Below are 15467 nucleotides of genomic sequence, written 5' to 3'. Positions count from 1 at the left end.
GACGTAATAAGAATATCAAAGCCCTTACAGAAGTAGGTATCATTTTGAACGTTTCAAATAACCTTTTATTTATTGAAGTTGAAAACTAAATTAAAAGATATTCTAAACGTCAAAAATGATTCATACTTCTGTATGAGTTTTGATATTCCTATTAGAATTTAAATTGTATGTTCATTTTGGGTGCACTATATGCACGGATCTGTATAATGTAGCTTGATAATAAATTGGAAAGCCACAAAGGTCGAGTCGGCATCATTTTGATTAAGACGTTTTGATACGAACTTGTATCGGACTGAGAAGTAAACCAAAGCATCGCCTATAACAGGTGGGACGCAATTATGTTTTATTTTGATGAACAGTTTTCAATTTTGAGATGTCTGAATGAATGTTACACGGATCGTTAGGATTAAATTCGAGAAAATAGCGTTTTCTGCTTTATTGTATTTTGTTTGTCGAATTAGGTTTAACTTATTTCAGACAAAAAATTATATAAAGTGTATCAAATTGAACTGTTGCGCAAACGAATAAAGTTACACTGAATCAGAAAACACGCGCATTTAAAATAGTTTCATTTAAGAATCCTTAAAGTAACGCTAAAACCGATTTCCAATGTTTGTGGACACCAAGAGTGACGTAAAAACGCAAAAATTTACGCGATCAGCGCAAATTAATCGGTAACCCGGGCATTCGGCGATGAGCCGCATTACAACGACGTCAAACAATGAACGCGCGTGGTGCAAGCGCCCGAAGTTTGCAGAAGTTACGAGCAGAAAAAAAAACTTATAGCAGGTCAAAGGTGGGTTCTGAGTCAGAGCAAACAAAAGTAAGGGCGACACGGGGACCTCTGATCTAGCATCTTGATCTACCCGTTCCCAATGGTTTGTAGTGACTGCTTACAGTATTTTTCACTTTTACCCGGTTCTAAACGCATTCCCCTAAATATCCAATAAAATTTACCACTTGCAACGCTTGAATCCCCCAAAATAGCCTTTTTAAACGATTGTTCTTCGTTCTTGTAGAATGGGTCCTCATCAAGTACAACTAAGTGGCAACATGGGCAGCGGAATGGTACGTAACATGCGTGGTGGAAGGTGGGGTGTTGTTAAAGGGTCGCGCCACCTTTGACTTAAGTCTTGATTTTGATTTGCTAAATTCTTAACTTCGTCAAACAATCCCCTTATTTCAGTAGCTAACGTTGTGTCAATGTTTTATTTGTCTATTAGTTAACATGCATAGCGTTTTTTGATAGCAGTGGTTATATCCAGTTCGCCGCTAATTTGGCCTATATTTATCGTGGACCCCCATAACACCTTCCTGCGTATTCCGGCAGATTTATCTTTCACAACTATGGTAAAATAAATAAAATAACTATACTGTAGACATGCTATGGCGTTGACCAAAATGATAATTTACTTTATAATTACTTCAAGTAAAAGGTACACACACATATGTCTTCAACAACTGTGATCTAGCCCTTATGAAACTTCTTTTTGGCCTTATCGTTAGTACACCTCACCGAAGCCGCTGAAGTGTGGAAAGAAAGGAGAGAGGGGCGTTAGAGAGCAAGAAAGTCGCCAACGAAGCCAATATCAACTGTAAGTGTCAAGTTACTATATTTTGCCTTTGATGTTGGTTTTGATTTCAACTGATTTCGCTTTGATAAGGTAAAATTTAAGTGAAAATGCTCATTTTGAATTTAACTGCAACGAAACAGACCTGGAGAAAAGGTCGTTAACGGAATAGCGCAAATATACTTAACGAAAAACACACACATACGGGTATAACAAATGTGATCTAGCCCTTCAGAAGCAGAATGGCTTGTTTAAAACCCTTAAAAAATGACTTCTGTTTTTGCTACTAAAAGAAACTTCAATCGACGCGCTGGAGTTGCAAAGCATCTGCAAAGGCGATTAAACTAAATCGAGACGCTGTCTTATCAATTGGATCGTGAGTTATCGCAATTGTACAGCGAATCTCAACACCACAAAAAAGGAGACACGGATCTCCGTAGTTACGACAACATGATGTCTTCACCTGCCTATATGATCCACGGATTGATTTAAAACATTATTTTAAAGTTTTAAACCATCCAGCTGGAGGTCGTAAGTTCGAACCTCACCGCAGGAAAGTTGTTTTTCTAGTCTGCCCTGCTTGCATCAATGATCGACAAATTCAGTGAGTCTGCGATAGCTTTTGGTGTACTAATGATATGTAAGCCGTAATCGTTGGTCAAAAATCGACTCCATAAGGGCTAGATCAGTGGTTCTCAACCTCTTTAGCTTACGGAACGGTAAAATTTCAAAACAAGTTTTGCGGACCGGTTGACCTTCAAAAATCAAATTAAACCCAAAATGTAATTACGACAAAAGTATGCAATTTAAAAGGCAAGAATGGAAACGTCAATTTAATAAGTAATTTGCTGCTGTCTTTTTGATATCATACGTGTTTTATGTGGTTCATTGAAGTTTTTCACATACAACTGGTTTCAAAGCGTAACACTACAACACTTGCACCATGGTGACGAACAAAAAAGTCCAAATTAGACCATTAACTCTATGTTGCGTCACAATGCAGCAAATTGCGGAACTGGCGAAGTTCTGCATTTGATGGACAAGCTTTTAACATCTTGCATTTTGCAACAAAGATATAAAATTGTAATATATTTGGCGGACCGGCAGGCGATTTGATGCAGACGCCTAATGTAATGATTCGAATGAAGTTCAAAGCATTGTGATTTGAAGTTGGATTACAGATGGCACTGCAAGTGTCTGTAATAAGTAATGCTAATTGGCAGCACTTTAGTTATTTTGGTAAACTTACTAAACTCGCATAATACGACCTTATGATCATTTTGGTCAAAGTCGTAACAGGTCCACAGTAGAGTTATTTTATTTATTTTACCAAAGATGTGAATGATAAATTTACCCGTAGTAAGGTGTTATGGCGATCTACGATATAAATAGGCTTAATGAAATTAGCGGCGAACTAGATATAACCACTGCTATCATAAAACGATATGCATGATAACTAATAGCCGAAGTTTAATGCCATTTTGGGCTGTTCTTATAGTATAATGCATAAAGTAAAAAGGCCACAAGTGTTATACATACATAACGAAACCCATGGGCTACCTTAAAAACATTGAAATCCTTTATTTCACCAATTTATAGCCCACTATAGACTTTGGTTCACAGTTTCCTCAACGTGAATTTACCCCTATGTCTATGTTTATCACCGTAAACAAAAAACATAAACATACAGCAGAATCAACACAATTAAACACTGGTGTGAAAAGTCAGGGCACTAAACGTACAGACCCTTTTAAACCAGTAAATGTGAATTTAAAAGCTGGTGAATAACCTGGGGAAAGCCCAGTTATATAAGTACACAAATAATACGCTGTAACTTCACTTTAAATGCGCATAGTACGAGCTGTATTACTGCGTACCAAATTGTTTATTGTACACCATTTCACAAAAATGCCATCTTTAAATCAAAACAGGTTAAAGCCACAAATATTTAAGCAAGTAATTAAAATAGTTTGGTTTATAAAGTTAACCTAACGTCACGTTTAGTTTGATAAAGTCACAAGGTTAGTAAATACATGAGCGAACAATAGGCTGTAGCGCATTGTAGTAAATTCTCTGATTATTTCAGTTTTCTGTGCTCCTTTAAAATGGTAAGAAGAGACCTAAACTGTCAAGATAACAAGAAATAAAAACACCAGAGATATAGTACTGACAGTGTAAAATGAGGCCGGCCTAAAGTCACAGTTAATCAGGGGCGGATCCAATTTTTGTGGTTTGGAGAGGGCATGTTTTTGAGGAATGACGTCACAAAGTTACGTCGTAACGTGACGTCATGAAACATTTATTACAAAACACTTGTTCTCAAGCGAACTCGCGCACAAAACGCAGTTGAAATCTGAATTATTCGTGCTCGGCGTGAAAATCACAAAAAAGTAAAAAACATTGGGCTGAATAGATTTCCTGAAACGGTCAAAACTTGAAAAAGATTTTTTTAAATTGCATAAAAAAGGGGAAAAAAATAGTATTGGTGCCATAGCCTAATGACCCCCCTGTGTGCGTATGCGCCCCTGAGTGGGTCATTGTTGATCACATTCACAACCTTCAAACGTTGTTTGCTTGTGAAATCCTAATGCTTTGCACAAAAGCCTCGCTATAGAGTCGCTGCGGTATACAGAAAGTAAGTACAATGCAAACACTGCATTTTCCTTTGATGGCAACGCTTTTGTTTGATAAAGAGAATACAAAAGCAAAAACCCACTATTCGCGCCGTCAAAAACGCTTGCGGGTGAAAGTTTAACAAAAAATCTGCCCGGTAAATTATTTACCAACTTACGGGTTTTCAGCAAATCTTGCAGTCTATACAAATAGTGCTGAATTTCCGGCTGAAATATTATATAACTGGTCTAAATAACACTCATAATCTGTTTGTAAAACTTTTAAGGACAGAGGTTGTATAAAAAAAAGAAAAGAAAAATACTCCTATTAAAAGCAATTTGGAAACTACACTAACATTTTAATAACAAAATAAATTACATTCAATTTTTACTACTTAGATTAAACATTTAACATTGATTTTCCGGTTTTCTAAGTTTCGTAGTTAGTTTGTCTTTTATCAATAGAATTGGAAGAAACCAGAATCGTTTGGTCTTCACCTTTCGGATTCAAGCAGATTCTTTTATTGGAAAGAAAACTTTGTCTCATTCTGAGAATTTAACATTTATTTTTTACACATCATAATACTTCTAAATGTCAGCTGTGAATCTACTTTTTTTATGAATTACATTGTAAAACAGAATTTGCTGCGCTGGAACGCAAATTTGGGCTGAAATTTATTAGATACCACTTGACAACGGGTACCGGCTCTTGTTCGATATTACCAGGTCTCTTGTTTGAGAATTAAAAACTTTTATATATCCTTGTATGAAACAGCAGGCTTACCCTTCAAGACCTCGTTCAAATGAGACTTGTAACAGTAGATTCGTTTGTAGTCGTCATGCTTCGATTAAACATTGGGTGGTATAATGGTCGTAGGAGTGGTATTTTTATTGTTTAACATTTAGCGTATAAAATTGATTTTCGATTTTCTAAGTTTCGTTCTTAGTTCATATTTTATCAATAGGATTGGCAACCAGTACCGTTTGTTTTTTACTATTTGGATACACGCAGATTCTTTCATTCGAAAGAAAATTCCGACTCTTGTTTCAAAAAAATAATATTTTTCTATATAACCTATTTTTATATGACAGCAAGCTTACCCTTCAAGACCTCGTTCAAATGAGACTTGTAGTAGTAGATTCGTTTGTAGTCGTCATACACAGGGTTGTCCTCAAATCCGTTCTCAGTGATCCAAACTGGCATTTCACCGAATTCCGCCTTAATCCAGTTGAGCAACCGACGCAATCCGTATTCGTTGGGACGAAGCCACGAAGAACCTGTATTAAAATAACATTGGTAAAACACCTTGCTTCAAAGTTTGTATTTCTCGTTTGGATTTGGATTTGTGGCCGGATTACTGATTTAACTAATTGGGTTTTCGACAAATCATTTTTTTGCCTTTTTCTCGATAATTTTCATTTGGGATAAAAAATATATTTGTTGGCGAGTTGATTATTTGCTTGTTTAAAGCGCATTTTTAATATTGCTTATATTTCTTACCATATCTTGCTTTGAGGATTGTATTTTTTCGTTTTGATTTTAAAGAAAGTCAAAAAAGGAAGTTAATGATATGTATGATAAATAAGAACCGAAACCCTGATTTCAACAGTTATTTAGCTTACAAAACCACCATATGCTGGTACACAAAATGCCTAAAAGACTTGCAGCAGCGGAGCTAAAAAAGAGTCTAAAATAAAACTGCTACAAACACACGTTCAGTAAAATGGGCACCCTGCAAACTGGCTTATTTTGGCGTTAATACCTGGAGGTTTCTCCCATCTGGTGTCACAGGACTGCACAGCATCCCTATCCGACAAGTAACTGGCGAATATCCCCGGGTAATCATAGAAGGGAGCGATGTAGCGGCTTGTGTACATCTGAAGAGCAAAGAAGTCAGAAGAGCCGTTAAGAAGAGTCTTTTCCTCTTCAGTAAACTCCGGAAGACGGGATCCAAGATAATCGAAGTCAGGCTGCTCTTGGGTCTTGTTGAAAACCATTTCTGCACAAAAATTTAGGTGGTTTAGGCGGAGTAAGAATATCAAAGTAAATACAAAATTAGGTAGTAGTTTGTAAACATTTCGAATAAATCTTAAATAATGGCTGGGGGTCGTAGTTAAACGTAGAATGAATATCAAAGCCCATACAGAAGTAGTTAGCATGTTAAACTTTTCGAATAAACGAAGAGTTATTTGAAACGTTCAAATGCTACCTACTTCTCTATTGGCTTTGAAATTCTTACTATGCCTAATTCCAAAATCCAGCCATTGTGCTCGAAATTGGTTTACTTTGAATGTTTGTCAAACGAAAAAATGTTGGTCCGTTTAGGGCAGGCATTTTTAACTTAGTATTAACAAAATTTCGGAAGCGAGATCCTAAAATTGTTATTAATATGGGGTCGGAGTCGATATCCGATATCAAGTGATAGTATCGGAAGTCGTTGGATACTATAGAGTGAAATCGTTGTCGATCCAATATCAAATTAATTTCTGTCTTACGTCCATGTTTTCCAAATCAATTTCGACTATAAAAGGTCCTCTCTGGGAAAACTTATACAAATCGAAGTTCAATAGCCTTCTGACAAAAAAAAATCGACCTAATTCCCTAAAAAAGTAGTTTTACTTTGTTTGTAAGCCGATAAAAGCGGTTATCAAACTGAGCGCCTCACTAAGTCCTCAATGTGCTGTAGAACTTTCTGGTAAATTAAGAAAAAAACGATTTGTATCACGAATAGACTTGTAGACAAGCTCTATATTTCGCATATTTCTACGCAAGGTCAATTGAATTGGGAAATAGCATTTAAAAATGGTGATTTTGTCAAAAATATTAGTGAATGTTCTTAAAAAATCCTCCAATAATTGTTTGCATTAATGCAATTGTTGATGTTTATTTAAATCTATTATTTGCTATGCATAAAAATGTTTGCTTTATCATATAATATATCTCTCTATAGTCTTAAGCTTACATATCGTACGTTAAACACTGACAGTGTAACTCAATAAAGAAACAACCGCGTTATTTTAATGAGAACCGTGTAGGATCCGTGCAACAAAGTTTACCGTAAGACGTAAAAAATGGTCACACCAAGTCTTACAGTACGTATCATTTATACAAGGCATAGCTTGATTGTTTGTACAAGCTTCTGCAATCATAGCTGTGACAGTGCAAACACTTAATAGGGTATATGCGTTGCTAGTCTCACCCAACGGCTTATCGGTCCGATCAATAAATCTTAGTCAAACATTAGGAGCTAAGTACCGTGCGATAAGAAAATATTTGAAAAATGACTTGCATAAAGTGGGTACACACAATGTCTACTATACAGTTGAAACGTAAAACCGAAAAATTGAAAACTAAGGAACTCTCAGGAGATTTTATTTACAATATATTTTCTTAATCCAAAGTAGCTTAGTTTGTTTTTAGAGAACAGTTAAAGGTAATAACAATACTATTGTTTAGAGAGATTGCGGTTATTGCGGTAACGCAAAACAATCAATCGTAAAACATTAATTTTGCGACGTCAATAGCTTGCGGACCATGACAATGCAAGCAGGCCAGTGCACGCCAAAGAATAATGCCTTGGCTGTGCAATTATTTGGCGAAATTATGCAACCGAGCGCTTTGCAAGGCTTACATAAAAGGGTGTGTTAAACGCCGAACTGTACGCTGACAAAACACTCGGGTTTGCTTTAATTTGGACTTTAGTAAGACCGATGATTTTTCACCTACAGGCCAGACATTTGCAAATAGCGTCGTTTGACATAAACGCTAAACGATATACATTACAATGAATTAAAAATAGAAATTTGACTCAGACAACGTGATTTGACAATCAATCAACAGTTTTTTTATTTGCACATGACAAAAGCATCTTACTTTTTTCTTGGTCTTTTTATAAGAGTTGAAAGCAAACCCGCTAATAAAACAACTGGGATATTTAGACAAGCTTATGCAGTTTAAATATAGTTCATTATTTACAGAGTAATATTCTGTAGGATTGCAATCGACTATTATACTGGCTCTGCAGACAATTATCAGCCAAATAAGACGTTGATATCCCACAGACTCCGCAAGCAACAAGTACGAACTTAATATGTTGAACCAGTGTTGTAATAACTAAAGTCACTTACATTTAACTTAATTTAAGTCTTTTGGACAAATTACTTGACTTGACTTAAGTCGTTTGAAAAAATGGCTGGAAATAACTTAAGTCTTTTGGCCAAATTACTGATTTGCTTAACTCTTTTGGGCAAATGACTTGGGTTGAAATGAAGTGTTTTCAAGGAGCATTTTTTTATGAAATAGTGATATTTATGTTCATTTTTGCACATAAAACATTTTGCTTGCTATATGCTACGTTTTGTCTTATCGTTCAGTTGAATAATTGCTCATAAAGGACAAATTTGTCGATTTTATTACTTCAACTTATAATTTTTTTACGACAAGAACTTTAATTAGAACGTCCCTTTATGAAACAAATTCGGTTAAAAAAATGATTCTTGTATACTTACATCCCTCGTGTTTAATGATACTCTTAAAAAGAAACAAAGAAAAATCAATCTTGTTAACCCTATAATTTATGGAACTCAGGTGAGAGTAAAAAAAATCAACATTTTTTTCGTTTAATAAATGCCACCTGATTTGCAGATTTAGAACTAGACAAATACGGCCATTAAAAACGAATCAAATAGAATCGAACAGAAAAAAACGAAAGTGTTTTATCTCCTTTAATATCTTCATGGCGAAAATTAAAATTAAATTGGCCAAAGTTTAAAAAAAAAAAAGTTGAAAAGTTGAAAGTCTCGTCGTTACAGTTAGCCAATTACGACGGGAAACTGCTTGTCAGCTCTCTGAGTTTAGTTTACGGGATAATCCTCCACTCATTAAACACCACAAGGTCACCGTGACCGTATGCTAACCCCAGCATTACATCGTAAAAATATGAGTTTGGAATTTGAACCTTATTTCAGAGCTGCACGTCCATACTGCGCTAAGAACTAAAACTAAATATTCACTGCATATTCATCAGCAACCCCAAAGACCCAAGAATATTGGTCCTATCAAAAAAAAATATGTCAATGTGTAAAAAGTTACCACTATACCCACAAGAATTTTCCCAAGTTTTAAAAGTGGCTTTACCCAGCAAAAATTAAAAAAAATATCTTGTCTCATGGGAAATGTGATACCGAATACGAAATTTAACGGCATTGCTTCGCTGCCATTTCATCCCTTCGTGAACAAAATAAAATAACAAAATATCATTTTGGGTGGATTACAAGACACATTATAAATTTATTTAAAAAAAATAAAAATAAAAAATGGCTATTTATAAAGAAACCGTCTGGTAGAGTAAATTAAGCTGTGCAAAGGATATAAGTGCAGTTTTATTTTGTTATGTTTCGTAACAGCAAAGTGGTCCGTTTATTGTTGTGAAGTCAATAACACGTATTTGTTAACTCAAGTGCAACGTCATAAATCAATTCCATTATGTGACCAAGCGGTTCGAAAAGCTATAACTTCGAAATATAGCCTCTTGTGCTTTGATATGCTGAACAAAAAATGCGTTTTACCGCAAATTTCCCAGTACTTGACATTTTATTCCAATACCAATACCGAATAATTAAACAAAAAGTATCACGATCAGACCCTATACTAAAGGACGTCATTACTATTCTCAAACAAGAAAAATACATGAAATTAAAACGTTCAAGGTATTTTTTCCGAATTATTAGGTCAAAATTTTCTGTAAAGTTAAGAAATTTAGTTGGCTTATGCTCTTAACCTATATTAGTTTTTATTGTTCAACTTTCAAGGCAGAAATCGCTGCGATGAATTAAAGTTTATGACATAAATTCCCTACATTAGTTTGGTATCAGCACCCTAGTATCGGACGAGTACCGATACCACCCTAGTATCGGACGAGTACCGATACCACCCTAGTATCGGACGAGTACCGATATCACCCTAGTATCGGACGAGTACCAATACCACCCTAGTATCGGACGAGTACCGATATCACCCTAGTATCGGACGAGTACCAATACCACCCTAGTATCGGACGAGTAGCGATACCACCCTAGTACCGGACGAGTACCAATACCAACTCTTGGTATCAGATACCGGCTACGATCATATTATCAGACATCCATAATACAACCCAAACCAAAAAAATAATTCCAGCATTAGCCTATACCCAGTACAAATAATCACACCCACCTTTCAACAACTCGGGGTAATCCCCGTTGACGTAGATGGGGTGACCCAGCCACCCAAACTCGGACTGGATGTAGCGCTCCGCCGCGTCCCAGTGGGTCGCGTTTTCGGGGTCCCTCGGTTCCAGCCATTCCGTGCTCATCGTGATGGAAACCCCCTGACCCGACACCACGCCGCCCGGGTAAATCTCGTGGTACCTGGAAATTTTTTAAGTGTTTTACAGGAAATAGGATTTCTTTTAAATGGTTTCGAAATATGACTTTTCGAATGAATTTGGAGCATAATGGTTGAAGGTTGTAGTGAGGAGTAGTGTGAATACCAAAGATCATTTAGAAGTATACCGAAAGCCATTGCAGACTCTTATATGTGTGGTATGTGTGTTCAGGTTTCATTGAGGTTGTAGTTAGACATATAATGTATACAAAAGCCTATATGTAGCTTTTTTGAACGTTTCGAATAATCTTAATATATTGGTTGGAGATTTAGTTAGACGTAGAATGAACATCAAAGCTCATATAAAAGTGGGTAGCGTTTTCGAATATCTCTTTATTCGTTTTCTTACTAAACTTTACGAATATTTTATAGTAATGGGTAAGAGAGTAAGAGAGGCAAATATACAACAAATATGTCTGTGTTTAATTTTATGTTTTAAGTATTTCCTCATCGTTAAATGTTAAACTTGTGGGTACCTTGTTATGTTTAAACTCAGATATCAATATAGAAACAATTTGTTTCTGGCTTTTAAATTACTTATATTCAGTCACCCACATTTAACATGTTTAATATGACTAAACTCTCAATATATTTCTGTTTAACAAAGAAAAACCTTTAAAGGTTTTAAATATAATAGTGCGGTATAGTTTACAGTTGTATACATAAGTGTCAAATAATTAGCAAATAAATACAAAAAACATGATAAAAAGATATCATTCTAAGTTTATGATGATTTATTATTTGGGAAAAATAATAATTGGAAAAAGGTTAATGATAATTAAAAAATACTCAGGTGTTAAAAGCGACATTGTAACTCACCTCTTATAAGCTTCGGCGTGTGACAACAGGATATGGTGTCCGCATAGGTAAACCCCCATGGCGGGTTCAATGACCCCAGGGGCGGCCACCCCCAGTCCGTGACCCAGTGAACAGTAGACGTAGGGTTCGTTGAAGGTGAAAAAATACTTCACCCGGTCCCCGAAAGTGCGGAAAACGAAATCGGCGTAGTCGAGATAATATGGAATAATCTCGCTGCTGTTGAACCCGCCAAACTCATCCTGCAAAGCTTGTGGAGTGTCCCAGTGGAATAAGGTCACCATTGGCTCCACTCCTGCCGCTTTCAAGCTGTCAATCACGTAGTTGTAGTAGTCGATTCCACCTTGCAGCGGTCCCGAGGTGTTCTTACCGTCGGGGAAGAACCGCGTCCAGGCCAGCGAGAACCGATAGTGGGAAAGTCCCAGCTCCTTGATGATCTTGAGATCTTCGTCGAATTTTATGAATGACTTGCAAGCCTCGTCGCCTGTCATGTTTTGGATAAACCTGCCAGAAAAATAAGGTGCATATGACTAATTGGGCGATATTAATAGGTTAAAATTAGTCGGAAAAATTGCCAGTGATTAAGTGGATACAGTTTTGTTCGTAAAAAGAGAAACTTATAAGAAGTGCGGTTTTCATTTCAGAACAAGTTAACAATTAATTTTAACAAGCAAAATTAATAATTAACTTAATAATTTAGTATGACAATTGGATGTTAATGTTTTGAATGTGCCTGCCAGGGAAATAAGGTGTTTTTTTTAGGCAGCTAAGTTTCGTTATTATTGTTATTTGTAAAGTTTACAATTTAGTGCAATGCTAAACACGCGAAGGTCGTGCAAAAATAGGCTTTTATGCTATTATCGATAAGACGTAGTAAGAATGTTAAAAAAAAACATATAGAAGTATAGATAACATTTTTTTAAAGGAAAAAGTCAACGAACAAGAAACGTACAAAAATACTAAAACGATAATAAAAAAATATTTAAAGTCTAAAATAAAATGTTGTAAGTTCCTTTATTTTTGAATTTGATAAAAACGGAAATATTTCAGTAACTTAACAATGATTCCGATAAAATTAAAAAATAGGATTAATTCAACGAACAAGAAAGGTACACAAATGCTATAAAAATTAAATAAAAACGACTAAAACAATAATATAAAAAGTATTTAAAATTTAAAATAAAATGTTTGGTTTAATTCTTTTTTTATCATGAAAACAGAAATATTTCAATAACTTAACAATCACTCTTATAAAATAAATATATATATTCAAAGAACACTCACCAGCAAGGCGCCCTGTGGGTGTAATTGTCCCACACGCTCTCACCCTTACCCTGGGCGTCCCAGGAACCTTCGATCTGGTACGAGGCGGTCGCCGTGCCCCAACCAAAACCCTCGGGGAATTCCCCATAGTGCATGGTGTCCCTTTCCCAGGCGTCCTGACGTAAAAACTTGTCCCATACCGTACGCCCCTCCTCTGGGAAAGTAAAAATACGATTATACTTTATTGATCGTTGAGATTTTATCAACCCCTGAAGGTACATTAAAGCTCCTACTAGAAACTCAGAATGATTATAATTGCGTCCCACCTTAAGTATTGTTTTGATTTACTTTTATAAGTGATGTTTTAATTTACTTTGTCACATTAACTATGATACGAGTTCGTATCGAGGCGTCCTAATCAAGATGACGTCGATCTACTCGATGTTCTGGGCATTGCAATTCATCACTAAGTTATATTTTAAGTATGTATGGGAAAAAAGTTGTACGAATTATTCCTCTGAATAAAAGGTAAAAAAACAATAGAGTTGTATTTTGATTTATGTATAAAGGTTTAGGATTTATGCTAGAAATTTGTACGAAAGGTTTAAGCTTAGCATTTTTTTGTAAAGTAGGTATGATAATCTGCTTTACATCTTGCGTATAAAATAAATATCAAAACCCATATAGATGTAGATAGCACTTTCTAAACGTTTCAAATATATCTGGTCTTTTCTATTCATTCTGCGTTAATTACACATCAAGCCATTATGATCCAAAACATCAGGCAGATTGAGAAAATTGATTTCTTTTTGAACCTGGTTTAACGCAGTAAAATGTTATTACATATGGTAGGGAAACCATAAAGCAGTGTTTTTAACCCATAGGTCGCGACAACTCAAAATCGGGCCCCGTTTGATTTGGTTGGGTCGCCAATAATTTGGATGTCATTTGATTTATTTCGGGTTGTCCACTGTAGTAGTTTATATGCTTGGATGTATTACGATTGGCCCAGAGCAATATTTCTCCCAAAATTTAATGTAATTGCGAAAGCAATACGAATACACGACTCATGTTAATTGTACTGGAATTTATTTATGCTGTTTGTCTCGTGTTTTGTTAAGTTGAAAAAAAATCAGTGAAGAGAATTGGCTCGCCAAAGATTCGCTATTATATTTGATAAAATAATAATATTACTATTATCTAAGCATGTTCCGAAATTTCTTGTTGTTGATCTTTTATCCTTATCGATTCTGCTAAAATCTTAATCAATTCATTCAAATTACGATTTATTCGATACAAAAGTTTAAAAAAACTATTGATGCAATTCGTGTAACTATAGTATTCTGCTCTTTGTGAATAAAGTTATTTAAGATCTGTCTTTAACCTTTGTGGTTCTGCTTGGATCTTCACTGTTATACCTACGCTTAGCATTTGGGGAGCCGCGAAAAAGGGTTGAGAAACATTGATACAAAGCTCTGTGCATTTCACAACTTTACAAGGCAGAAAAGGAAGCACTGCTGTGCGTCTTACAGCCGTTCGACTTACCGAGGCAAGAAGCCGTAGCCAGAAAGCAGGCGGTCAACAATAGACCTCTGCCTAACCTCCCAGATACCATACTCCTATTTATACAGGCTGCAAAAAATAAAGGCTTTTGTCACCCTGCTGCTGTTTGATCGTGATAATATAGTCAAAACGGATCTGTGTTGTGATTCACGCCGCTAAAGTCAAATATGACTATATTCGCAATATTTCTGGTGATCTCAAACAACTGTAATAGCAGCTATTTCAATGACCCGTCCGAAACTAAACGCTAACTCGCACCCTCACCTGAATAATTTTAGCAATATAAACCCCCGGAAGAATGTGGTAAGATTCTAGACAAGCAACCATTTTTTTCTAATTTCCTTATACTTTAAACTCAATCATCAAATCTCAAATTGTACTTTTCAAATTCAAGTGAATATCTCAAACGCATTATTTTTAGGACCATGGCTAACAGACCAAAGGCAATTTACCGTCTTCCCTTATACCAGGGGTTCTTAAACTTTTTTCACCGCAGACCCCTAAAATTATTATTTTTTGCTCCCCGTGGACCCCTGTTAGCAAGAAATTATTGAAAATGACGTCATAAATTGACGTCAAAATCGAATAGCCTGTCAGAAATAGGCTGATGATTTAAGTTAAAAGGAGTCTAACATTTAGCGGTAAAACGTTTTATTTTTAATTAAACTCTTTTTTTTAATGTTTTTACTTTTTAAACGTACACTAATATTTCAATTGGGCCTTCATGGACCCCCTGAAATTAGTTCACGGACCCCCAAGGGGTTCATGGACCCCAGTTTAAGAATCCCTGCCTTATATAGAGATGTGAGTGGTCAAAGTAAAAATCAGTCTTGCTATACGCAACAATTATCTAACGTATAGCGCTTAATTCAATTTGGCTGAAAAGACTGTGTCGAAATCACAAGCTATATACAAAGACAACCGGTCTAACGGCATTCATAGCGGTAAAGTCTAGTTTAGGCAACCACAGCCAAACGTAGCGGTAAAATCTACGACAATACACAAATGGGTAAAATTCTGTCAATGTTTCAAACTTATAACACAAAAGATTGCTTATAGAAGCCTTTTTATTGCAAAACTAAATAAATGCCGATTAAGAACGAAGCACAATTGTATACTTTACGTATTTACTGCATTGGTTGCAATTTCTATTCTAAACCTCTTACAAAGGCGGTGGTATAGGCATTTGGATACAAACTAATTTTATATAGTTGTTTT

The 15467-nt window shown here is 35.7% G+C and overlaps 1 protein-coding gene across 1 annotated transcript in view; it reads right to left on the bottom strand.

Annotated features, from left to right (window-relative positions):
• The window catches only part of LOC146141170 (uncharacterized), a 65134-nt gene extending 52278 nt beyond the window's left edge, over positions 1-12856 (bottom strand). Inside the window, exons 1-5 of the mRNA XM_083392830.1 lie at positions 12708-12856; positions 11427-11927; positions 10398-10591; positions 5947-6183; positions 5285-5461 (exon numbers count right to left, since the gene is read on the bottom strand). Coding sequence (XP_083248956.1) covers positions 5285-5461; positions 5947-6183; positions 10398-10591; positions 11427-11927; positions 12708-12841 — 1243 coding nt within the window. The 5' untranslated portion in view covers positions 12842-12856. The remainder of the gene's footprint in view (positions 1-5284; positions 5462-5946; positions 6184-10397; positions 10592-11426; positions 11928-12707) is intronic.
• Positions 12857-15467: the final 2611 nt, after the last annotated feature.

Source organism: Ascidiella aspersa, chromosome 6, assembly GCF_963924565.1.
Source record: "Ascidiella aspersa chromosome 6, kaAscAspe10.2, whole genome shotgun sequence".
NCBI lineage: Eukaryota > Metazoa > Chordata > Ascidiacea > Phlebobranchia > Ascidiidae > Ascidiella > Ascidiella aspersa.
This window is presented reverse-complemented; position numbering and strand designations above follow the sequence as displayed.